Consider the following 27,387-nt stretch of genomic DNA (forward strand, 5'->3'; position numbering starts at 1 on the left):
TGTATATATATATATATAATTATTATTTATATCATTTATATAATTAATATTTATAGAGTAAAATATGTACAATGTTTGGAAAAATACATGAACTTTCAGTGCAGATCAGACATATTAGACACTCAAAATTTTTGTCCAAGGACAACACGTAAAAAAAATCGAAGACAGAATATATTATTACAGATATAATTCACATTCTTAAATAATCGAGTTCTCGAGAGGTCTCTGTCATGAAATTAATATTTATTCGTCTGTATATATATATAATATTAATCATTTCTCTCCTTGCTCTCGTAGATAAAAACAATTCTGTGAGACTTCGCCCGTCGTGTTTGGCTATCGTTTCGAAATCGTCTTCTTCGATCGATTCCTCTGATTAAAAGTGAATTTTTTCCAAACTCAACTTCGCGAAATCGCCGATGAAAGTTATATTACATTGAACAATTTTTCCGTCGAAAGCGATATTGGGTTTTTCGCGATATACATTTTTTTTTCTTCTTTCGTTAAGGCGCGCACCGAAGCGATTCATTATTCTCATTTAAATACACGTGGAACACATTGCACTTAGCTTATCGTTAACATACTTATAAGCTACAATTACTCCATGTTATTCCAAATAAAATGCTTGCGATTTACGAGTTGCGATGTACGCGTTCTACGTTCTCTCTATAATTATCACGTATTACAAAGGAATACTGAAAAGGAAAAACTTAAAATTTCGCGTATGTATATATATATGTATATATATACACTAAATTGTGATAGCCCCATACGAGAATTGTATTAAATTGTTTTTATATTTATGAAATATGTTATGCATTAACTTTCTGCGCGCGCCGCAAGCGTAGCGAATATCAGGAGCTATCACAGCGCAGAACGTGTGTACATCGATTAGATAATTCGTTTAATAATTAATCATCTTGGTCGTGGTTGTTATTGTACAATTTGCTAATTCGCGCAAGCAATGCATGCATGCAATCTCGAGATATAACTATATATAGATACGTCATAAAATATATATATTTACACGTTTTAAATGCGATATCCATAAGAAACAGGTTTAGAGCAACGGGATCTTATTATGTTTCACGATGAGTATTTTTTTGTGTTTCAGTGCCTCAACCTTAGGTCCACTCGTCCGCTCGACCTAACTACACTAGTGAGGACTACATTATACATATATAAACGTGAGTCGTATATTAGTGTAAAAACGGCGTTAGTCTCGCATTACATTATTTATTATATCATCTTGACATACGTTCGTATGTTCGCGCATAAATTTGACAAATTTATCCTGTATCAAAGTGCGATAGATTTGGCAAAGATAATAACAAGAGACTAAGAGGAAGAAAAAGATTCAATAATATTGATCATTGATACAAATATAAATGTTTGAAGAAAGAAATTTATATTCTCCTCTGCTATAAAGTTTCAATAAAACTTTACTTCAAATCATCAATTTAATCAATTATTTCAATATCATTGTTCTTTTATCGCGAAAAAATATTGATCGAGAATTATTTTTTGAAATATCAATAAAAAAATATCTGAAAGAAATAAATATTATACATTGCGTAATATATCATACGAACGATACACGATAAATTGATTGAGTTTTCTTTACAGAAATGTATATGTATATATATATATTTGTAGACTGATAATATATAAAGAGACCTCAAGTTTCACTTGATATGATACAAGGTGATTTATCTCTATATAGAATTATTCTGAACACACGTTTCTCTATTATACACGTTCTGTTCAACGATTCAAACATATTCCGCGTAAATGCTCTCTAATAAAGTATAAAATCGGATTTTCATCTCCTCTTAATTTCTATAGGCTAAGGTGTTTTGTTGTCATATATATAAAAAATAAATATAGCTTAGACTAGCACTGTCGGCGATATGCCATTACACAATCAATAGCTGCCGCGAATGTTTAATATATCCTCATACAATTAAATTACACAATTATTATAATATATGAACAATTATACTCTCGATATCTCAGCGCTCTTTCCAAACTTTGTCAAATATTTCTCTTTCACTCTCTCTTTCTCCATTATCATGGAAGCATTTTGAATTTCTATATGTGTCGCTTATTTAAGTACGTGATATTAGCACCGCAGAATACCTTCGCACAGAAAGGTATATATCCATTAAATATGTCGCGCAAGATAATGTACAAAAAAGACAATTGTCTACAATTATGTACGATTTGATAAAAAGCTGCTTTTTGACATTTCCCGTAAAGACCAAAGTCGAGACAAAAATTTATCAAAGTTTCATTATTGCCAATTTCGATGTCGAGTTCACGTTTCTTGAAAAAACTTGAAACAACAAATCTTTGTCCTTTGAATTTCTTTGTGAGAGAATTTTATTCGTAGTTGATTCTTGTTTCTTTGTTTTTTCTCTCTTTACAATTGATTAAATCTCACTTTGGCGAAATCATCAAAATATATCTCTTCTTTAAAACATTTGCATGTTATGTACATTACATCTTCAATACTGATAATCATTATTCCAGAAAATAATATAAATGAAGAGCGGCTCTTTTTCACGACGATAAGAGAAAATATTAATCCGTGACTTTTCATGCATAATACATTGTATGAAATTGACAATACAAACAGGATATTTTGATTTCTTCGAACACGACGTAAAGAGAATGTAAATATCTTTGATTTCACAGGTTTAAAGTGAATTCGAACATTCCCTATTTTATCATAGTGTGCATCGATAAATTAAAATAACGTACATCGCGTATTTTAAATCATTATTCACCGATCATATATATACACTCGGGACACATAGAATATGCTAGGGAGTACATGAGCGTTCCTCAACATTTCCCTAAATAATTTCAATTAAAAGAAGATAGCAGAGACATCGATATCACGCTTGAATTAGCTTAATAGAAACACTTACAATCGTTAATAGTGCGACGTAAGGATATTCATGAAAAATACAAAATTCGATTTATACCTTTCTAAGAAATACGCAAATATCGTGAAAGACGCGTGAACTGTATAAGGAATGTATGAGTAAAGTCACTACGTCATTAGAGTATTAATATGATCTTTACCTCTATATGTACAACGTGCGCGAAAAAGAGAGAGAAAGAAGGAGGGATCTTTATTCTAAAATGATCCCTACAAATACATCTCGCGTTTTGCGCAGCTGTATTATTGTGTTTATCTACTTACACGCTTTGGATACTTTCTGCAGACACGCAAATTGTTTATAAAGAGGTGTACTGTTTCATAAGGTACAAAAAGAGCGTGACAGCTGCGCAAGGCGCACGCCTTCGCTACTGAATCAGGTCTGACGATGATCCACGTAAACATTGTGTGAAAACTGCTATATTGTACATGTCTTTCGTTTAGCTTTACTTGTCGATCGTCTTAAGAGATGGAAGTACCCGTGAATAGATGTATAATCGTGTACATCTCCAATTGTGCATTGCGATAGAACGTATCATTAAGCAGAAATTTTAATAACGATACAAAACCGTTTTCTCTTCTTTCGACGTGTATAAATCTCTAAAACTAAATAAGTACAAATTTATTTTTTAAAAATAATTAAAAAGTGAGAATTTTTGTCTAATTTAACGATTTTAAAATTTAGGAATTTTATCTAATTTAACCACCTTATTTCTTGAAGTGAAAGAAAACGGAATTGTATCGTTATAAAAAACAGTGGTACAACTTTAAATACAATTATAAATGACTAGTTACACTGATTGCGATAAAAAGGAGAGATTATGTCGGAAATACTGTAGATATTAATACACATAATATCGCGGGAAAAAGAGTCAGCTAATTATATAATACTACAACTAATACTTTGCAGCTGTCCATGTCTCTTGTAAAGTACATAAAATTAGATAATTATATAAATAATTTAAAATAAAATTACACAAAGTTAAACGCTCCCCAAAATTAACAAATTAAAATGAATAATAAGAGGCAATAAGGAGCCAACGCGGTTGTAGGGCGTGAAAAAAAAAAAAAAAAATTTTTCCTCCAGACAGTCAATTGAAACGATCTTTCTTCTTTATTTCATACGTTTCGGCCATATTCATATAAATAATTATATGATTGTTCTTTAATTCGACAACTATCGATTATTCATCTAATAACTTTACACATTTCTATTAATATTAATAATAATCGAGTTGCCGATGCCTAATAATTTAACATGAATACTCGTTCAACTTATACAAAACACACGAAATTTACGCAATTTTTCACAATTTTTTAAAATCCTTTATCGACTATAATAGGAAAATTTTTAAAAATAGTAAAATTAATAAAAATACGCGCAATGCATTGTCTGGTCTAAGTACGCAAAGAAATACTGTTCTCATTCTAATTAGTATAAGCAATGTAGAATTGACATTCACTCTATTGACATTTATCACAAACTGAAAAAAGTAGCTTTAAGATATTTAAATCCGAGATCTGATAAAATATTAATTCCACATTGCGCAGAGCAATTCTATTCATTCCGACAAGTCTCTCTGGAATGTTTCGAGTTCGCGCCAAATATCACTAAAAGTTTCGTTACGAGGAACATACGAACGTAAAGCATCGTGCTATAAGTACGAGAAATTTATAAGTTTCGTTTCCAGCTGAGATACAATCAAATTACGCGATAGTTATCGAAGAGAAATGTTTTCTCTTTTATTTTATTAGCGTAATGAAATTGCATGTTACATTGCAGTTTACACATTCTCGATAACTCTTCTCTTCTGCAAAGTCATATCCTTTCCCCCTTTACGTTTTCAAACATATGCATATTGTTAAAATATTGATTAGTATATAAATATGATAACGTTTCCGGAATGTTTCGGTAAACCACGAAGAATATCAAACTGCATAAACATACAATTAACCGAGAATAATAATATATGATAATTATTATTTAACAAAATATATATTATGTTATATATTAATTATCATATTGATAAATAAAATTGATACACACAATATTCTGCTATTGTATCAATCATATAAACTATTAATCCTGGAATTCTTTGCAAGTCGATCACCGGAGAGTAAATCAATTCCAAGGAATCAATTGTTAACAAATGGAATTGATAATATATTTCTCTGCAGTATTTTGCAAAAAAATACTCTCAGAATAATAGAATTTGCATTTTGAATGTATGCAATATTAACTCGTGGTGCATATTTTTTACACGCGACATATATATTAAATATCATTACGTTATCAAATTAAAAATCATCTAATCTTCTATTATGTTACGAATTTCGCTGGATTGTACGTGTGTTATATGGAATGTTAATTCCCAGATTTATATACCGATGAAAATCGTCCGCGGGAGGCAGTGCTTCAACAACGTGCAATTCGTTTCTATCACTTTTTATCCGCTGGTCAATCGGATCGCGGATTATAAGATTGAAATTTACGATCATAATCGCGATATAACCAAGCATTGTATAAAGAGATCGATTCACTAGAGATCTCGATAAATAGATGAAGCATAAATTTGATGCTTCAGATCCTATCTAGATGTATAAGAGCGACGCGATCTTAAATAAGCCAGTGCTATGACAAAAATTCCCTCTCGAGCTCCGAGATGCTCGGTTTCCTGCTTCGATTGAGACGTCGATTGGCTTGTAACGGCACTGTTATATCTTGACTCTGACCGTGTACTGGAATGTCCAGCAATGTGTCTCTTACGTGAATGTCGCGCGCCGATGCAACATCGCGATCGAATGTCACCGGCGAAAAGCGTACGCGACTGATAGAGATTTGGCTGTCCTTGGCGGAGACATAGCTCGAGTCCTCGGACGTGAGCGAGTCCGGTGGTGTCGGATTCGTCGGTGTTCCTGAGCCGGAATTGTTTTTGCTCACACTTTTACTTGGCGAGCTGTATGGATTGCTGCTGTAACTGGATCGCTTCAGGCTCGAGCGCAGCCGCGTAACTACTTCCAGATTGCTCGGTCGCTCGCCTGAATTCGAATTTGAATCGGAATGCGAGTTCTGACGGGTCAGCAATGGCGATCCGTACTCATGATTGAGTATACTGGAACCGTATGTCGACACCAAGCTAGAAATAACATTTGACGGTCGCTGGTAATACGATGCAGGCGAATACACACCGTAATCGTCTTCGTCTTCCAGTCGGAACGTTGGATTGACATTACTTTGGCTTGACGTGCTCGCATTGGAGACGTTCGATGAGGTGCGGTGATGCGTGTAAGGCAGAAGTCTAGACGACACGGGTCTTGCCAGACTATTCATGCTACTCGGATTGTCGTACGCGTGTGGAAATTCGGAGCATTCGAGCATTCGGTCGCTGAAAGAAAGAACGAACGAACGAACGAAATGATTACCTAGTCTTTTAAGATATATTTATATACTACTGATATATCAAAAATATGCCACAGACATACCAAGCAATGTAAGTCTCAGATTTTAAATCGCAGATATTAGAATTAAGGATATTAAAATAATTGCCGATTTATATACAGGGTGTTTCACATAAATATGTTTCATAAATATATATGTATATATACTTACTGATACTCTGTAGGTGTAAAATATGGTTCAGGAGGTCGATAATATTCCGGTGGAACAACGGAATACACCGGCGGCCCATAATCCGGGAATGGGGCGACATTGCCCATGTATATCGTCGGCATTCTCTCCATCCGAGGGTCGCCACGGGCTGCATCGTGCGAATATGCGTCCTCGTTGCTAGTACTGCCGCTGCTCTTTCTTCTTGGGCTTGGTGTTGGAGCGTTGGAGCCCGTTATACTACTCGTGTAATGCTGCGGCGAGTCCGTGAAACGCAGAGGCTTATCCGCCGGCATCGCCGAGGATGGAAGACCAGGCGCTATGCCACCCATGTTGCTTAGGAACGGCCTGCAACGTTAATCGCAATCTCGGTAAGTATCAGAGAGAGCTCTCTAGGTCCGTTTTCTAAACTGAATATTTTATAATTATTTTTTTTTACGCAAATTACCTATAATGGTGTGCCCGTCCATGATAGGTATTGTGCAGATAGCCGCTGCTCGAGCTGAACTCGTAATCGGCACCGAGGTAGGAGTTGCGATTCGATCCACTGTCTGCCATAAACCACCACTTGGATTGATCTTCGCCGTCGCATTCGCCGCCCAATCTGGGATACAGCCGCGGATGAATCGGAGATACGTTCGACATCCTCACGTCGTAGCCAGCGGCCACACCAGCAAGCATCGCCGCGATGTCGTACAGAACCAACTCGACTATACTTGGCCTCGACTTCTTCGTCTCGCCATTGTAGAGGGTTGGCATCGGTACTGGCATCGGCATGATGTACGGTCCGGTCAGTCCGGGCTTCAGAGGATGATCCGATGTTACCCAATCAGTCGACAGATCGGGCGGTACTGTATAATCTATAAAAAATATTCACGTTGTTTCTTCTTATGGGAGAGGAGAAGAGGGATAACGACGATAAACATAACACTTGCGTAGTTTGTTCACGATAATAATTAACGGATGAATTATTTTATTTACAGAACATAATTTATATCTGTTTCTCTATTGGAATTCGATAGGAATTCCAATTCTCTATAAGAATCCGATTGAAAAAATGCTATTGCTTACCTTGCCCGTGCGATTAATCAATTATCTCAATATATTTTGCTTTCAATATACTTCTTACGCGCAAAATTTCGATTTAACATTAAGTAGTGCGACAGAGCAGCTTGCAACTTGCGCGCTTAATTGTTTTATTAATTGCTTATTATTATCCATGCACACAGACAAGCAATTATGTCGTGTCGAAAAGTATTAATTAATTATTTGTATGTGTTAGTTTTTTCTACTTCTACAATTTTTAGCGCTAAGAGAAAATACCCATTATTAAAAGTTGTGCAGTCATTTAACTACAACATTAAAGACATATTTCAAAAATCGGCTAAAGTGTATAATAATCAGATTATACAAAAATATATCTCTTTTTAAGGCATAAATTTTATTTCAAATTAATATAGAGAAAATATTTTCAATCTGATAATATTAATCTTAGCCAATTTTTATAGATGGAAGCAAAGTTCAACGCACACTAAAGAAACATGACAAATTACTTATATCAATCTACTAATTCTTGCACACATAATGACCTTACATAACATGTTTAGAGATAAATCCGCAAGAAATTTCTTACACGCATCTAAAATACAAAATATCTCAAACTTTGAAAATAATTATGTTACATTGCACAATAAAGTATTACAGATACTGTTTTATACATTTTTTACTTGCGTAAAAATCCACTTTATTTTTTTCGAATTTAAACGACAAAACGACAAAGAATCATATAAAGCGTTGGACTAATTATAACAGCACTTAATCAAGCAAATAATGCTTTTATTCCTCTCGTAATTATAAAAATAGAAAAATAGATTTCGTAATTACAAAATTATACAATATATTTAATATTCGCTCTTAGGATTTTGGGAAAGAGACAGGAACCAAACCCAATCGGAGTTAACAAGTTAGGATTCCTACTGGAAGCATGCAAGGATTTTATTTCTTTTTACGCTCGGCATATTATAATCCTTTTCAAATCAGACGCGTGATAATGTGATAATTGTAAATATAATCTGCTATATTTTCTTCTTGGCAAAAGTGTGATTGTCTAATAAAATTCCAAGTTGTATCAAAAAAGCACAGGCATAACATATAATATGTATTATCGACATAATATATATATATATATATATATATATATATATATATATATATATATATATATATATATATATTATGTCGATAATTTTTATAAATGTCAAATATGAGTCAAAGTTGTGCTATGTAGACCGAGCGTAAAAATACAACGAAAAACGAAAAAACAAAATTCAACGTGTCCAACTGAAAAGGTTTTATTGAAAAAATTTCTATTTCTAAATACAGGTGTGTATGTGCGTGTGGCTCCGTGTTGAATGTGATGTGTGCAAATCTTTGCTCTCGAAAATGCTGGAAGTTTGGCATAACGAATAATACAGAAACGAATATATAACACGCTCTCTGAAAGTTGTATTTAACAATTAATAAATGTCCAATCGATCTAAGTGCACATAAGGCAACAAAGTATAAGAGGATTATATTAACAAATATATACTTTTCTCTATTCCTCTCTTCTCTCTCTCTTTCTTTCTCACTCTCGCTCTCTCTCTCTCTCTCTTTATGTATATATATATCTATATATATATTTATCTATACAATACATACGATATAATTTTTTGATTTTTTTTCATTAATAAAATTATGACTATGCAGACACATACAACCTGACAACGCTCCAACGTAAAAACAGTACCGTTGAAGTTGAACTTTGCGGTAATGGACGAAGCGTATGACTCTCTTTCACGTAGTAGTGGGCTGTTAGATCTGCTTGTTAGAAATGTTAAATGTCTTCCAGATAATATCAGAAAAGAACCAACACCACAGAAAGACTGCGTATATGTATATATTTCTATATTTTTTTTTTCTCTTATGCGCTCCCTCTCTTTCATTAGATCAACTTACTCGGACTACGAGTATCACATCGCCTTAAATTAGGATAAATAATAATCGTAATTTTTACGGAAATTGTAAATTTTACGAAGCATTTGAGATATAAAAAGAACAAGTCCATGCCCTCTGTATAAACAATTATTAAAAAAGATTGCTGCTTATATATATACTTTAGACAATTCCACATCTTTCGAGGCAACCTTAGGCTTGCACCGGCTTTTCGCGTTTTATACGTATAAGATTAAACTTAAATTTAAAATCTGTGGTCCCTCACCGGATTTACTCCAAAGTCCACTTCGCAAGTCAGAATAAGTTCACGCTGTACTACTGGAGACCGAGTTCATTCCAACAAAATGATCTGGATGAAACGTACAAACAACGTACAAAAAGATATCGAAACATTCACAAGACGCGTACACATATCATCCATAACAAATCTAAAAAATTGTATCGTTTTTCTGTCAATCGTTCGTTGTCAACGATTGGCAAAAACAATGAGAAATGAAAACACTATCGATGGTGTATACATGCATTATCAATTATGTGATCAACCAGCTAAGCAATAAACTACATGATAGGGCTCATTGCAAAACGTTCAGTTACGAAAGTAAAAAGTATCTACTTGAGATCTCGTCGCCTTAGCTTTACAATATACGCAATATGAATCGTCGTTTGGTAAAAAAAAAAAAAGAAAAAAAAATTAGAGTTTGGAATAAAAGATTAAAAAGGAAGAAATAAGGAAAGAGGAAAAGACACGTCTCAGTGAAATACATAACAACCGTTGCGTGAGAAAACTTACGAGTATGGTAGATGCTTTCCTCAGAGAGGCCTGCGATAGAATAGAAACACACGATCAGTACGAAATCATTCGAATATGCCATATAAGGATAAAATTGCACTGGGGAGAAAAAAAAGAGACATGCCATCGAAATGCGTTTCGAGCAGCAGGCTCTACTTGCGTTCTCATCGAATACAGGGTAATCGGCTGCATTTTTCTCAACAGATATTGCATTTATACCCTGCAAGAAAATCGCGCAATTTATCGTGTCGGTAAATCTCTAATCGTTTAGAAGAAGAAAGATAGTGGCAGGAACACCCTGTATACAAAAAGTCGCGAGAGTACATCCGTTTCGTCGAAACCTACTTATCGCTCTTTTTCGGGACTTCAGGAGCAAAATTCTTAGTAGACGCGATATCTATATCTTCGGAAGTCAAAGATAGACAGAGACCGACGTGATCAATCGGAGGCGACGCGGGCAGACTTCTCTTTGGACTTCTGTAATTGGCACGCGGGCTCTGACGATCGCTTCCCTCTTGGAGCGATTGACCGGATGACGTTTCGCTGTCTATGCAGCTGCGTAAATATTCGTTACTTCTGGATTTGTGATGCAAAAAGGAATTCATCTCGATGCCATGATCTAGACGATATGCGGATAATGCATCCGGTTCGAAAGCGATCGGCGATCTTTTGTGCCGGGAAATCGTCTCGACGTGATACGGTCCTAACGAACTCTTCGACCTCGTGCTATCATTCGAATGCTCCGAATCAAAGTTGCATAATTCCGATTCGAGGCTCTCAAAGTCTATCCCCTCGCGCGAATTCGCCGCGAGAAACCTGGGTACCGAGACCTGACCACCGATATTGCTCGATATCTGATCGCCTGAATCGCGACGATTCAACTGTGGTATAGATATGACATTTTCCATGACGCTGTATTCTACTTTAACCGTGGCAGTTTTGTCGTCGAGCGCGTCCCGGCTGCCCCATGTTCGCATTTTGTTCAACACCCTGAGCGGGCTCTTGGAAATGCGCGACTTATGCTGAGACTGCTGGACCGTTTTACTGCCTGTTATGGAATTCTCGGGGCTCGACTCTAAACCGTCCTGATCGTTAATTTTGATAGTAACCGAGTTCTTTCTCTCACCGCTGAGCGGCGAATTTAGGGAGCTTTTACGCGATCCGGACGGCGACCGGAAGAAATCGGCCAGAGACTGTAATCGCGATTCCGAACTGTCACGGCGTTTTGATTCTTTCGACTTGCTTCGATCGCGCTTTTTATTCTTGACTCGCTTTGCGGTACCCACCAGAGTGGACGCTACGTTCTGCACGAAGTTCGTGGAGTGCGAATGCTCCCACTCTGGCGGTGGCCTTTGATGGCATTTAGGTGACGTGGTTTTTGATGTGGTAACCGGGCAACTGATGGCTGGTCGGTGTGCTATCGCGGTTTTTACGGGATAATCATCGTTGATTATCGATGGCTCCTCTGAAAAATGGGTCTTATGATTGTTCGGCGGGGGATTTTTATTATGCAGAACCACGGACTCGTATATGTCGTTGTCCAGAATGACAAAATCTTCGTCTATGTTGGGTGTGTAGCGCATACCTTGCACGATGTTGTCAAACGAATTTTGCGGCGTTATGTCGTTATAACTACTACTACTACTACTACAACCCGGCTGATTGTCTATCAGATTATTGGCCGAGGAGTACAATTTTCTGGTGGTTGGGTTACCTATTTCCTGCAGAAGCGGGGAGCGATGCGCGTTCGCCAACAGGGCTGTACGCAGCGGTGTCTTTTCGAGATCTGGCGCGGAACGGGACCAGCGTTTTCCGCCAGGAGAGGCGGGATTTGGCGGCTGGGTGATAATAGCTCCGCGTTCACGTTGATGTAGCGTCGACGGTCCCCAAGTCTTACCCTTAACTCCATCCGCCGGTACTAAACGGAGAAAGAAAAAGAAACAGAATGCTACTCACTACGATACCAACTACTTTTCTCTTCTCTCTTACTTATTCGGCGCGTAGGGTAGACAGGTAAATCTTCTTTACGGATATACTCTTCGGTAAGCGATTGTATATGTTAAAACGATATAATTGTGCGCACTAATTTCAGCAATTAATGTGTATGTGTGTGTATGTGTATATATATATATATATATACACACTCGTATAATAATAAGACATTCTAGTTCAAGATAACTGTGATCTTTACAAAAGAAAATAAAATGGAAAAACCTATATATATATATATACATACATATACATATATATATATATATATATATATATATATATATATATAAAACAATAATTGTGCACACCATGCTGAAAAAAGTATCGATACGTATAAAAGTACAAAGTTATCTACCATAATACAAACAGTGTAACACTCAAATTATTCAAGTAAAATTTCTAATGCGTTTAATTTACTTGTAAAGTCACTCAAAATTGCACAATACATTGTCAAAATCACGGTACTACTAAAAGCGATATTTCATAATGAAAAAAACTACTCACATGCGATCGCTCTGAGTCTCGGAATGCTGGGCGAGCCTGGTGGACTGTTAGGTCTCGATGGGTTCCTCACTTTTCCTCGATCTAAGGCTGTGTGCTGAACGGTGATCGTGTGACGAAAATCTAAACAATATGTTTCTCTAATCATTAATCCAAATATATGATATACTATTTCTAATACATATATATATGTTTTTTTTAAATTAAAAATAAAATTATTTTGTACAAAAATAACACAGTAAAGTTTATGAGATGTTTATGGTATCGCACAATATTAATTGTAATATTGAATAAAAAAAAAGGTAAAACGAATAAACAATCTTCATACCTGATGGTGCACTAATGTTGCTCCCAGGTTCTTTCTTATTTAATCTTAATCGCGACTTCTTAAATTTGCCGCGTCTCTTGTTTGGTGTAGGCGTTGTGTTTTGCGTGTGTTGTATGATCATTACAGTAAGTTCTCGTTCCAAGAGATCTATCTCACGCGCGGCCAATTCTTGTTCCCGCATCCTCAAATTTTCCTCATGCTGTCTCTGTTGCACTTGTGCCTTTGTGAGTTCCTCTTCTCTACAGCGCAGCTCCTTGTAAATAATATTTAAAAAACATGTTAAGAAATTAATTTGCTAAATTCAATTATAATTGTGCTCAGAATTTTTATTTATCATACTTAGAATAATCGATTCAAACGATCAAAAATAAAAGAATAGATATTATAATACATATAATATTTTTTATAATACTAACACCTTAATCGACTATTTTGTTTTGTCTTACCTCTTCTAAAGAACGGCATGCCTTTGTAAAGCATTTAAAAATGATTGCAAGCATTATTTATTTTATTATACATGTTTGTATACATATAAAAATTAAAAATATTTTATATGAATTGTTTATGAAAATTGCTTATGAGAAGATACAATAATATGATCTATTATGATCTATTTAAATGATTTTAATCATCCTTGATGTAACAGCTATATAATGTAAATATATACCTTTTCCTTCATGCGCAATCCATGCAGAACTTCCTCGATCTCTAGCCTCCAATCTTCTTGCATCGTGTGAAAAGATTCGTGTGGTGTTGCCGCAAATGCATTGCATACTTCATCCAAAGCTATTAAAATATTCGCGAATCCAGGACGAGCATGACTGTCCGATGCCCAACAATCTGTATAATAATTATTTTTAATACCACATTTGTTCAATTCGACATTAATGTTAATTATATTGTCATGTTGTTAATATATTACCTTCCATAAGGACCCTCCAGGGTTGAGGACAAGTAGATGGTATAGGTAAAGTCAATTTATTGACGGCGACACCATATGCTACAGCTAGAGCATCGATGCCCTTGTATGGTGTTTCTCCTGTTAAAAGTTCCCACAGCAGCACGCCATAGCTATCAACATATATTATTAATGCTTTAACGAAAATTAGGATAAATAAATAAATGAGAAAAAATAAGTTTTTATATGTGTTTAGATAATAAATCTATAATAGATAATAAATAATATATAATATATAATAGATATAAATAGATAATAAATCTGACATTATGTATATAAAGATACTGACCTCCATACATCACTAGCTTTACTAAAAGTACTCTTCTTAATAACTTCTGGTGCCATCCAAGCGTATGTGCCAGCCGCGGACATACGAGTCGTTTTATAAACTTCCCTCGCCAATCCAAAGTCTGTGATCTTCAAAGTTTTGTATTGGAAATCATCGTTTTCAATTGGCTCGCTCAATAACACTGTATCGATCAAAAAATATCGATGTATCGATAAAAACCAATTTAGAAAAAAAAGTGACATAGCTTGTGTATTATACATACATTATCAATTAATATTAAAATACCTTACCGTTTGAACTTTTTAGATCTCTGTGAATAAGACTTATGGGAGCCTTGTTGTGAAGATAATCCATGCCCCTAGCAATCTGTATCGCCCAATCGACTAATACATTGGGTCTTATTTTTCTGCCACTAAGAACTCTATTAAGACTGCCACCACGAGCATATTCCATGACAAGACACATATTAGGCATCTTTAAGCACACTCCTTCCAATTGCACAATATTTTCATGTTTTAACAACCAAAATAACTTTGCTTCCTGCCGTACATTTTCTAATGTTACACTGGGCTCTTCGCCTGCATCTTGGCGCGCAGCTTTCACGGCTACCTCGCGTTTCTTCCAAATACCCCTAAAAATAGACAATTTCATTAAAGAAATATACTGATAAAAAGTTATATATCTCAAAATTATATTTATATTTTATATTTATTTATTTTTATTTATAAACAACTTACTTTAGAAACAAGATTAGAACCTTTTCCATGAAATATTTCTAACTATAATAATAATGGATTTTTATGGATTAATATACATGTATGTACCTATATACTTTTCCAAATCCTCCAACTCCTATAACTTCTTCCAGGTGCAACTCCTCAAAATCAATTTCAATAGGTTGAACTTTATCAATCACCGATGAAACTTGATCGATACTTTCCGACTCTGCAACAAAATTGGCTGGAAAGATTCCAACTTTTCCACGAATTTTTCCAGTCCACCATCCCTCATCACCTGAGATTTTTGCATCTTTAGACAAAACCTACAATAGAAAATAATTGTATCACTCGAGTCCTAACATAAGATTCTGGAATAACATCTGCAAGTAAAAATAACCTCGACAATTTCCCCCCTCTGCAAGGATAACTCGTCTTCACCCTGAGCAACATAATCAAAAAGGGCTGTGAAGATAATGGTACTGTTGTCCTGTCGCGACTGAGAAGAGGAATGTGTACCATGAGAGGGACTAGTCTGTTGAGAGACAGTTCTTGCAGTTCCACCACTATGCGTATCAGAAACACTGCTATCTGACATATTGTTATTGGATGTACGTCCATATATGTATCCGTAACTACAAGAAAATGTATCGTAAAGGCATATATCACTGGAGGAGATATACACAGACTTTGTCGCACTTGAGAGAGAATTCCTGTTTACCTAGTGGTATGATTATTGGTTCTGCTATTGTGCTGATATCGCGGCGACGAATTGGCCGTGTTGGAACTATGAGGATGTGAGGAGCCATTCTCTGGATAGAGTAGGAAACGCTCGCTCCGATGACGAGCGTCCGGTTGTCCGTGGTCCATCAAGATAGACAAGCCTCTCGCCGATAGCCCGGCTGGCGGCATATGGCTCGACACTCTCCTTGCTCCTCTCTTCTGTAGCGTAAATCACACCCTCTTTGCCTCACTCTAATCGCACGTGAGGATACCCGTACTATCCTCATTCACAGGGATACAAAATACGTGGTTACTTATTGTTTCTCTTCCTATTTCCCGTTTATTCTACTTGTCTTATCACCACTAGCAAGTAAGCGAGGATACGATTTACAACAACCGCGAAACGTTATCGTTCTGTCGCGAGACGCATCTCCGGCAACAATCCGCGGTTCCGGATGCTGCGGAACACACTGTGTCGCTCGCGTTCACATCGAGTTCACAACACCCCGAATCCTCCCGTCTACCGCGGATAATGCAACGGCGAGCGCGAAATCGTGTCGTTATCGTCACTACCGCGTCACTTTCCATCGGAAAAAACGACAATATTACACGATATTATATTAGAAAAGACGATCCGCTTAGAAGCACCCCGCGCACAAAAACAATCCCGTCACCGAGACCGGCATTCTCAGGCGCGTGTCCGCGAACAGCGATGCACGGGGGGGTGACGCAGGGGGGCCCCCGTACGTCTTATCTGGGGGGGTACGGGTACCTCGCGTTCGGGTCAACTCGACGACGAGACGCAGAGACTCAAGGTACGCGATGCGCGAAACGTGCAGCGAAATCGCTCTCACAGACAGATCTCGCGTCGGGGTGTGTATACCCACAAGCCCACTCTGTGTTGACGGGCTGCCGTGTTCCTCGGTCGCTCCAGATCGCTCCCGTCGAGCGAACAGCTGATTCAGGTGGGATTCAACCAGACGCGCTCCGAGGCCCCGTGGACGCGACGCTTCGCGTCAGCCCGCAGCTCGCGTATATCCGATGCCACATTTAACGCTGGAAAACGGAGCAGCGCTCATAGCAATAACCTCACGGACGCCATATTTCGTACGACGGTCCTAGCCATTGACAGACGGCCCGCTCATGACAATCGCCATGTTGCTGAATTCGGCGCCGCGTCCGGCAGCGCCATCTGTCGTTCCGAGCGGGAACTATCGACGCCCAAATTTCGGCGGCAATTTCAAACGCACTTCGGAGATCTCGTTCAAGTTGCGTAGGTATATAAGAGACGTCAGGTACAAGTTTCGATACGATTGCGAAATATAATTACATGTAAGTGACATGTATTAATGTAAATTCCTATATCAGTATATCTTACTCGTTCATTTTAAACAACATATTTTATTCAAGATTTTTTTTTCATTTTTTAGTTTTCTCGCTTTGATTGAATTTCAGATATTTACAGACATCCCTCGCATTTCTTAATTATATAGTTGAGTTTTCACTAACTTCAGGATCGGGTTCACTTCTGCATATTATAGAGATACGTCTACTTTTTGGTACATGTCGTCCTTCAAAATAAGATTCTTCAGACTTGAGAATTTCGTGATTGTACTTGTATCTCGCAACGCCGCTAAAATATACAAATATATTTATGAATACTTGATAATAAATTGATAATAATGAAGAAACTATAATAAGTTGAGAGAGGGAGAACCTCATGATATATAACGATCTCCTTGGTAGTAAGAAACATTCCACACATTCTTTTTCGCGTCCTTCCATCGTCAATTTCATCACACTGTCAGTCAGCAAACTTAATCCTGCAATAATGCCCCCACAGAACTGTAAAACATTTCAGCAAAGATACATGTAAGGGCATCTCAAAAATACATGTAAAGAAAAAAGCTTTAAAAGAATAAAGATAATTTTTTATTACCCTGACACTGTCGATGTGTGGTTTTATCCAGCCTTCAGAGGCTAAATCTAATATATGTACAAAGGTGAGCTGCGTCATTTCAGGTGGAAATGCTTCCTTGCGAACTCTGTCAAGAATTTGTGAACTATCCTTGCTCCACTTTCTCCATTCTGTCTCTCTATAACCATGTATTGCCTACAAAAAGTTCTGACAGATCAAAATATAAAACATTCAAGAAATTAAAATTAAATATTTCTATAAATATATACTTTGTTAATCAATCTCATTTTACTAACATTATCCCAATGCGAATATTCATAGCGCAATCGTTTCATGTAGGGATCAACCTCTTGCATTAAGATATTTTCCTCTTCCTCACTAATAAAATTTGGAAGGATTTTCATGGTGTTATGTAATTTTATTTTCCAATCCTTTGCACTTTCATTCAATCCTTTCATATCTGAATTAGAAGTGGCAATATGTTTCGAGCAAGTGTGACAAAGCGCTCTGTTTATATTGTAGAATAATAAACGCAATGCCATTTCCTAAATTGATCAAATTTTAATTGAATATAATATTATACAATATTTTAATTGAATATAAACAAGACAAGATAAATATTATCTTGGAGATTTTTAGACCTTTTCTCCTTTAAACGTAGTCAAAATCGAACAAATTTATAAAACACTATCCACATCACAAAATTGTGTGTCTTCTTTAACTGCACACATTACAAATCAAGTAAAAATTAAAAAAAGAACTTGATTTTCCTTATAATTGCATGTATCAATTACTAATTATCTTTAAACAGCATATATGTAGGTTATGTGTTCAAACAATTCGATAATTTTGAGAAAACTATAAAAATTATTGGGTCTGTTCTTTTTAGCTGTAATGCTGCACTAGTGCAATAAGTTAGAAAGTGACAAACATACTTTCTTTCACTCTAACTAATTGCACTAGTGTAGCAGTGCAGCTAAAAAGAACAGATCCATTGTTTCACTTCCAATTTTAAAAAAATTAAGAATGCGAGTGCAAAAAAAATAAAAATTTTAAATATTACATATATTTTTATGTGAAATAGTCGTTTATTTTCACGACATATATGGTAAAAAGCGCATTACAAGAAACGAATGGCTCTTAGCTTGCATCACTCGAGATTATTTTTTATTATGTATGTACAAATTTTTTTGACTATGAAATTTTCCTATATCATACGTACAGTATATTATAAATATGAATCATTCCCTTACAGCGAGTAATATTAACTATTACGATATAATTTTAAAAAGAGAGAGAGAGAGAGAGATAGAAAAGTAATTTATAATCAACCTTTATTTAGGAATATACTCTTTTCAAAACCAACTTGTAATTGATCTTTAATAAAGGTATGTGTGTATGGGTATGTATGTATAAGCTGTATTATATATAAAACTTCCATATGTCTAATTACAGGATTCAATTTGCAATGACATAGCTATAAAGACAAGATTTCTTTTTTAACAGTTTACAGGATACAATTACAACCCAAAGATATGAATGTGATTTCACCCTTTCCATTCTACTTAATGTTAATAAATTCACAATTAAGAAAATACAGTCGCGCAAATATTACATACAATATTTTCAACTTCAATATTGAAAATATATAGTTAGTAATATTAATATACATCAATATAAATTAAACTGAAAATTTAATAAATGGATGACACATGAATAAAAATCCAATAAAACACAACATGTAAATGATAAAAATTTAACTCTTTCAAATAACTGAGTACTGATAACTGTGAGTACTATATCATTACTATAGTTATTCAAATGTTTGTTTTTAAGTATTTTTATCGATAATGTAATATTTTCATTTCTATTTCTTCATTTTGTTAGGTGTAAACAGCATGATTATAGTTTAAACTGTTGTACATTTTGGTTACAATTCAATATGCAGAAAATACAAATATAAAGTTTCTGTATAAATCTGCAAATTAATATTTCTCTGCATTTATTTAGGCGACTAGAATGTATGAATATGTGAAAAGTCGCTACATAAAATCGTCAAATTCATCATATACATAATCACCGTATTCGCTTAACAAAGTGTTATCGCCCTCGATTTTGAGCTTAGCCTTTCCTTTTCCTTTATTCTTTTTGGCCTTTTCGCCCTTTTCCATCTTTTGCTTTTCAATAAGTAAGTTGTCAACTATAGTTTTTACCTTCTTCAAGTAATTTGAGGATACTGAAACAAACATTATTAAATATAAAATACTGATATTATTGATTACTATGGTAAAAATAATATCACTTCATGTTTTTTAATATATCAATCATTAACAGATATACTAACAATTAAGAGCAATAGATTTTATAAGCTCTTCTGCAAATGATGGAAATTCTGCATGTTTGTTAAATTGATTAATTTTTTGCAAAAGTGCTGTGCCAAATTGGTCAAACTCCTCTTTTGTGTCGGGTACCATGGCATCGAGCGACTCATTTGCTACTCCTACTGTCATCACACCTATAATATAAAATTAGTAAGTGATATTATACATACATACATACATATGTGCATACATACATGTGTGTATATATATATATATATATATATATATATATATATATATATATATATATATATATAAACTTTATTTCTTTTCAATAAGAAAAAGATATTAGAAAGAGAGGAAAGATAGATATATATTAATATGATAATATAAAATAAAATAATAAAATTATAAAAAAATAATATTTCTCATGACTTTCATATTTCATTGTATTTTAACAGATTAGGTCAAATATAACTATATGAAAAGTTTTTCATTAATATATTTTAATATGGAGAAATACTTCCTATACATTACTACATATACAGGGTGTCGCAGACCACCCGTATCAGCCGAATATCTCAAAAACAGACAAAAATATTTCAGACAAAAGTTGTAAGGTTTTTTAAGAAAAAATATGTAATTTGCAATTAACAATTCCATATTTTTTCTTAAAAACAACTGTATGTTTTCTTTACACCAATTGATTACTCTCATTATTTTGTACATAAAAGTATCAAGATAAGATAGTCGAAAAATGAATATTTTACTAGATATTTTATGGATTATGTAAAATTAAGAAATTATTTCAAGCCTCATAACTCGAAAAGTACTCAATGAAGAAATACTTTATTATAGTGTTTTGGAAAGCTCTCGAAATAAGATACAAGAATAAGTAATAAAAAATAGGGGGTTCCATTTACAGAATTCAAGGTGACCTTTACAACACTCTTCAAGGTCATACTGATATCGCCATGTAATGCGTTACTTGAAACCTTACAACTTTTGTCTGCCGCGCTCAGTTTTTGAAATATTCGGCTGATACGGGTGGTCTGCGACACCCTGTATACATTATATTATAATATTGTATTTCTAAAATGATTCAGTAATGTATTCAGACTTTAGCATCCTGTGTGTATATTGCACATGTGCATCAAAAGAGTCAATCAGGAACGGTACAGGAGACAGATAACAGATGAGAGATAAGGTCACAAAAAAACTAATGCAACAATACAAAAACACAATTTGCATAGAATAGCAATTTTTATTAAAATACATCAACATCAGTAATAAATTTAAATGCATAGAGCTTGTAATAAATTTAAATGTTTGTATATATTCTCTTTCTCTCTCTGTTCCTTGTGTCTGATACAGTTCCTATCATGAACCAATTATAAATTTAGCTAGATAATGCTAATATAATTTGTACAAAGCTACATTTTGTCACAAAATTGTTAAATAATGTTAATAAAAATATTTCAAAATACACACACATATTTCATATATGTATATGTATATATAGTCCTATATTTAACCTTTTTTAATGAAATTGTAATACTCTATAATTTGGTGCATATGATAAATAGTTCGCATTATTGCCACAACGCAAATAGTTAGTGTAATATTAATATTTGTTAATTTTTCAATTATCACACTTGTAGAAAATAATAGCTATTATCATTGTTGCAAAATAAGGATACTTGTATATTATCTCATGCATATTTAGAAAAAATGCAGTCGTTTAATATAATTATAAACAATACTATAATGATAATATACATCAATGTGACAAAGATATAATCAAGAAATTTATATTTTCTTAAGTCAAATTAAATATTTGATGTCTATAATATCATGTAATATCTGGATTTTAAGAAATTGAAAGAATTCTTTTAGACATTAAATAAAAAATATATATAAAGATATATATTAATGCAAGATAAAGCGATACCAAGATCTTTTAATCATGAGAAAAATCATTTCTTATCTCTTTTATGTGGTTTACGATCACTAAAATCTACTAAATTCGACAAACCAAAAGTTTCCATCGCCAGTCGTAAATCTGCCTCCTCTTGTAACTTTTGGCGTCTTAATAGTTCAACTCGCCTTTCTTCCGGTGTAAGTGCTTCCTCCTTTTCTTTTGCTTTCCTTTCAGCTTCTTCTTTTGCCTTTTTCTGAAATATAACAATTTTTTTACAAATATATTAACAAAATTCCAAGCATTACATGTTCCTATAATTCAAAAAAATCTAAACAAACCTCACGTTCCTCGATTCTTTCAGCTAAAGCTTTTTTAGATTTTGACTTTGTTTTTGGTGCTTCTGCTGGTTTCTCTACATCTTTCTTTTCTTCTTCTACATCTTCCCAGCTGTCCTGTTGAATTATTCAAGTTAAGCAAATAAAAAAAATAATTGCAATGTTTTGTATTGTTCTGTCACCAAAAATAAAAGAAATGATTGTAGCAGTTCCTATTGTACATGTAAAATAATACAATAAAAGCATTTTTTATAGAATATTGCAAATTGCATATTTTATAACAATTGCAAATTGTTATTTGCAATATTCTATAAAAAATTATCATGTAACATAGAGGTTTTTAGAATACTTAAGTTATAAAGCAATGTATAGATATTTTAATGTATTAGAAATTAAAAGAATTAGAATTTTAACATAATGTTCTTTGCACAATAATAAGCATAAAATATCAAATTTCATATTTTCATGAAATTATTAAATATATATCTTACTTATATTTTTTGGCAAATATATATTTGTAATTAAATTGTATATATGAGAAATATATTACATAAAGAGATAAAGTATATAATTTAATCAATTGCAAATGTAAATGAATAAGTAAAATATATTTAATGTATTAATAATCATTTCCTCATTTTATTCGTATGTATTTATACTGTTAAATTATATTGTAAACATTTATATTGTTAAGTATATATAATATATATATATATTTTTTTCTTTTTTTAAATCAGCGTATAAAACATCACATGTTATTCCGACGAAAAAAATGACAAGGAGACATGACAAAGAGTTGCAAGGAATCTAGAAGATAGATTACAATGATCAGCATGACAAGATGGTACAGCACGGAACATGTGTTCGTCGCGAAAAGGTTAAGTGCGAAATCACACGCGTCGACGATTTCACCAGAAGGACGAGCGTCGCGCGCGACGTACGCAAAAGAAAATCGTTTTACCTTGACATCTTCCTCCTCGTCCTCGCCCTCCCATTTGTTCGATCTCACCGCGAGGTCGAATTTCGCCTCGACATTGTCCACATCTGCAAAGGCGCACAAGAGGCGAGGAAGTTAAAATCAGTTTCTGTCACGGATAAATCGCACGCTCGCGAAAAATTACGCGCGGCCAAATTGTCTCGCTCGCGCGTCAACCTTACGTACCCCATTCCTCATCCATGATTGTCGTCGATTATTTGTCACGTGTCGTTCCTTTGGATAAGTGGAAAACCTGCCACACGAACGTCGAAACACGAGATACAACCGGAATCGAGCGGGCCATCACGAAGGAAGCGTGCCAGCGTTGTCTCATCGCTCCTCGCACCATCGACCGGATGCGCATGCGCGACGACCGATCGAGAAAACGGGACACACGCGCGTTTCTCCGCTCCTTTTTTTCAATTATCTCGTAAGGAGTGGCAAACCAACAATATATGTTAAAAACTGGATTTCTTATTTCGATATCTTGTTTTTTGCGCTACTCTTTGCTCTAGTACTCTTTAAAAAAATGTCTCTCTCCCTCTCTGTAAAATACAAATATAATAAAATTATTAAATAAAAAGCGTGATGTATCTATGTTTATAATAGTGGCTAATTTAATGTTTATAGGCGAGTTTTACGTGTTATTTATTTCGATTATATTATTAAAATTTATTTTGTATACGTGAATAATGCGTTTAAAAATTTTGCGTATCGACACTTTCAACTAATCAAATCGAATGCATGATTTTTAGATCGATTAATCGAACATCTAATGTGATTCATTTTGCATCAAAGTGTCCAAGTTGATACGATTGAATAATTACATACGTGTAATAAAAATATAACAGAATAATTACCATTTATTCGAAAACGATGAGCCATTGACATATAATTATGATTCGACAATCTTGATTTGAGAGAAGCCTAGGGCGGTCTGTCTGATGCCTCCGATTTAGAACTCGATCAAAGCGCCTCTATATATAAAGCGTAGACATTGAACTACACAGCCATTTCCACAAAACTCAATAGATAGTACTCAATAGATAACACGCTATATTCAGAAATTGTGGTTCTGTTCCGTGCTAGTGTAAAAGTGTCGGTAATACAAATGCTATGATACAAATGCAAGATACATATTACAAATATTAAATAAATTTCCAATATAAATAAGTTTTGTGATCTTTCTCTTTCTCTCTTTCTCGTCCTTTCCAACTTATATATTTTATATATTTCCAATATAAGTTTTATGATCTTTCTCTTTCTCTCTTTCTCGTCCTTTCCAACTTATAAATTTTATATATTTTCACAAAACACGTATATGTTTCTCATATAGTAAGTTTGTACATATACTACAATATAAAGATCATTTTCAGAAGACATCATATGAGAAGACCACACATACATACATACATTTCATACGCAACACATAATGCTTTTAAAAATAAATATAACATTGAATACATGAAAATTAAAATTTTTATATTTTCTTAATTTATCTTATTTAATGTAACTTAGAATTAATGAGATTTTTGCGAGAAAAATCATATTAAATTTGATATTTTCAAATATTTTACAATCAGATATAATTTTTTTATTTATTTAATAATAAGTAAAAATTATCCGAATTATATCGCGTTTGATATCATTTTACGCAAAAATTTTGTTAATTTTCGTTTATTTTAATTACTTTTAAAAAATCAAATAAAATATAAAAGTTTTAGTTTTTATTTTATGAATTAAAGTCGCAATTATTTAAAGTCGCAAATTATTATAGATAACGAAAAGTTCTCGACGTCATTGAAAGTGAAAGCGAGAATGAGTAAAGAGCAAGCGAGATGACATATCATCAAGAGTTCCGAAATTTTTTAAAAATCACAAAACTCATTAATTTATTAAAATTAATTTCAAGCCGATAAAATAAAAGATAAGAGTTTCACTTTTTATTTTTTAAGATGTCACATTCTCGTAAATTGCAAATGGATAAAGAAAGCGAAGAAGCTAATTGTAAGAAATTTCGGAACTCTTTGATAGGTCATCTCGCTCATTATTTGCTTAACATTTCGCTATCGATTCTCGAATCCGCTTATCTTTCCGAGCTGTTTAGCACGACTGTTAACCACTTTTCTTTATTCTCTCGATTACTATTTCGTTTTCCTCCAATATATTTAGTCAGAAATATTAATATTATATATATATAATTTTTGTATCTCTCTCAGTCTGACTCTTCCCCCTCGACCTGTCCGGCATGGGTGGCCCTACTAGTAACTTCAGCCGGTATTCATAGTTCATTCTTATATTTAAGATCGTCTTAAGTGAAGCTTAAAAATATTATTTGACCATTTTATTGGCTGAACGTAATCTTAAAACATGATCCAGATGATACTTAAAATGATTTTAAATATAAAAACGGACTATATGAATACCAGTTTACGTTACAGCCGGTATAGCTCCCAGGTTCATTAGAGTACTCAAACCTCCTCACCCGGCAAATGCCTTCGTTAAGGTGGAGATACATTGAGGAGGAACATTTATTTTATTTTATTTTTATTTTCTTTTGAAACAGATTTTAAGACAATTTTCCGAAAAATAAAGACATTAATAAAAACATTTTCCGAAAAATAAAGCAAGATATATTTTCTAGTTTTTGATTTGTATTCACAAGGTGTTCCATTGTGGCGTTATAAATTACTTTTACACATAGTTATAATTGTTATAATTTTATATAATAATAGCATATATATATTGTATATATTTTATATAATAATAGCATAACTTGATTTATGATATTTTATTTTAAAGATATTTTAACTCTCGCGAAATATATAGAGTTATAAAATATATACAAAATATTTACAAAATTTTAATATAATATATAATAATACAATTCAAATTGAAAATATATAATACATAATACATAATACATAATACATAATATATAATACATAAAATAATATATAAAATTGTTACATATTTATATCGAATGTACATAAAAAATATTTTATTATATTACACGAAAATATCCGCAATGCGTACAACATAAAATTGATTAGAAATTTTTAGATTAGCATAGCTGATAATCTATTGCGACTAAAAGAATCATTAATAAATTTATCGATTATGTTTCTCTCAATTAAGAAAGAATAATTTTAATGCGGAATTTTAATGCATTTTGTAAGATTTTCTAAAAGAAATGTTCGATGGCGCGAAAAGATAAGTAAAACTTCGATGTTACCCAACAATTAAATCAGAGAAAAAATCGCGGTTTAAATGTCGCGAATGTATACGATGAATAAATAAATTGATAATAATAGTACTATTTAATCACAATACACATAATTTCTATAATAATCGGAATACAACGTGCGCACACGCAATATAATTATTATCATTTCATGTGACAATAAAAACATTGCAACATTAGAGGCGCATTTCACATAATTTGTAATTATAATATACGTAACGAATCAAACGCGGATGCAGAATCTAATGCTCGATTTCTTTTCAAATATACAATTTCATGTAAATTTCGCGATCAAAAGTAAAATATATATCTTGTTTTCCGGATAATTGCAAACAGGCTAAACTTTAATGTTTCCTTAAAATAATCGCGTTATCGCCACGTTCAATGAAGGATAACTGGCCCAACGATTAAACCAGATCAAAATCCCTCTGCCAAGTGATACGCTGATTAATATCTAACAGAGAGAAGAACGATCTTAAAAGTGGAAAGCGACCTCAATTTGTCTTATTTCTTCTATTTCGGATCCTGCGGAATCGATCCACAAAGAAAAATTAAGTGATTCATTGAACGTCAGAAGTCCCGCTACAGGAAGGAACGAATCCTCGATCTTCCTGATTGCTCCCGATAACAGTGATTTCGGCAGCGAATTAACGACTGTTACCCTTATTATCATTTTCAATATATGAGATTAAACTTCGCGTGAAAAGAAAACGTTCTTCTATTTTAAGAAATATCTTTTTTTACTAAAAAATGACTGGATATAATGATTTTTATATACATGTTACAATCGAGTATATTTAGGAAAAATAAAATACATGCGCTTTTAT

At 33.7% G+C, this 27,387-nt stretch overlaps 3 protein-coding genes across 7 annotated transcripts; all 3 read right to left on the reverse strand.

Moving 5' to 3' along the window:
• Positions 1-52: 52 nt before the first annotated feature.
• Positions 53-17,094, reverse strand: LOC145965450 (mitogen-activated protein kinase kinase kinase 11). Of its 3 annotated transcripts, XM_083089000.1 has the most exons (16): positions 16,733-17,094; positions 15,844-16,064; positions 15,523-15,757; positions 15,231-15,448; positions 14,697-15,037; positions 14,407-14,587; positions 14,082-14,230; positions 13,827-13,999; positions 13,606-13,626; positions 13,160-13,412; positions 12,835-12,954; positions 12,053-12,256; positions 10,339-10,368; positions 7,003-7,414; positions 6,558-6,902; positions 53-6,333 (listed from the first exon to the last, which is right to left on the reverse strand). In XM_083089000.1, the coding sequence occupies exons 2-16, from the start codon at positions 16,032-16,034 to the stop codon at positions 5,580-5,582; spliced, it is 3,627 nt and encodes a 1,208-aa protein (XP_082945126.1). In that variant the 5' UTR covers positions 16,035-16,064; positions 16,733-17,094; the 3' UTR covers positions 53-5,579. The 3 variants fall into 3 exon arrangements, with proteins under 3 accessions (XP_082945126.1, XP_082945128.1, XP_082945127.1); XM_083089002.1 differs by lacking the exon at positions 10,339-10,368 and having other exon boundaries at positions 15,844-17,094; XM_083089001.1 differs by lacking the exon at positions 13,606-13,626 and having other exon boundaries at positions 54-6,333; positions 15,844-17,094.
• Positions 17,095-17,226: 132 nt separating this feature from the next.
• LOC145965452 (RNA demethylase ALKBH7, mitochondrial) lies at positions 17,227-18,675 on the reverse strand. Of its 3 annotated transcripts, none has more exons than XM_083089004.1 (5): positions 18,405-18,675; positions 18,060-18,308; positions 17,785-17,958; positions 17,563-17,690; positions 17,227-17,478 (listed from the first exon to the last, which is right to left on the reverse strand). In XM_083089004.1, the coding sequence occupies exons 2-5, from the start codon at positions 18,303-18,305 to the stop codon at positions 17,331-17,333; spliced, it is 696 nt and encodes a 231-aa protein (XP_082945130.1). In that variant the 5' UTR covers positions 18,306-18,308; positions 18,405-18,675; the 3' UTR covers positions 17,227-17,330. The 3 variants fall into 3 exon arrangements, with proteins under 3 accessions (XP_082945130.1, XP_082945132.1, XP_082945131.1); XM_083089006.1 differs by having other exon boundaries at positions 18,060-18,270; positions 18,405-18,672; XM_083089005.1 differs by lacking the exon at positions 18,405-18,675 and having other exon boundaries at positions 18,060-18,387.
• A 405-nt stretch (positions 18,676-19,080) lies between these two features.
• Eif3j (eukaryotic translation initiation factor 3 subunit J) lies at positions 19,081-23,677 on the reverse strand. The gene is made up of 6 exons (XM_083089003.1): positions 23,503-23,677; positions 23,302-23,384; positions 22,344-22,457; positions 22,120-22,258; positions 20,108-20,278; positions 19,081-19,999 (listed from the first exon to the last, which is right to left on the reverse strand). Exons 1-6 carry the CDS (start codon positions 23,516-23,518, stop codon positions 19,806-19,808), a joined length of 717 nt encoding a protein of 238 aa, XP_082945129.1. The 5' UTR covers positions 23,519-23,677; the 3' UTR covers positions 19,081-19,805.
• Positions 23,678-27,387: the final 3,710 nt, after the last annotated feature.

The sequence above is a fragment of the Camponotus vicinus genome, unplaced genomic scaffold (genome assembly GCF_025532165.1).
Source record: "Camponotus vicinus isolate PSW18456_S1 unplaced genomic scaffold, iyCamVici1.0 SCAF_14, whole genome shotgun sequence".
Lineage (NCBI taxonomy): Eukaryota > Metazoa > Arthropoda > Insecta > Hymenoptera > Formicidae > Camponotus > Camponotus vicinus.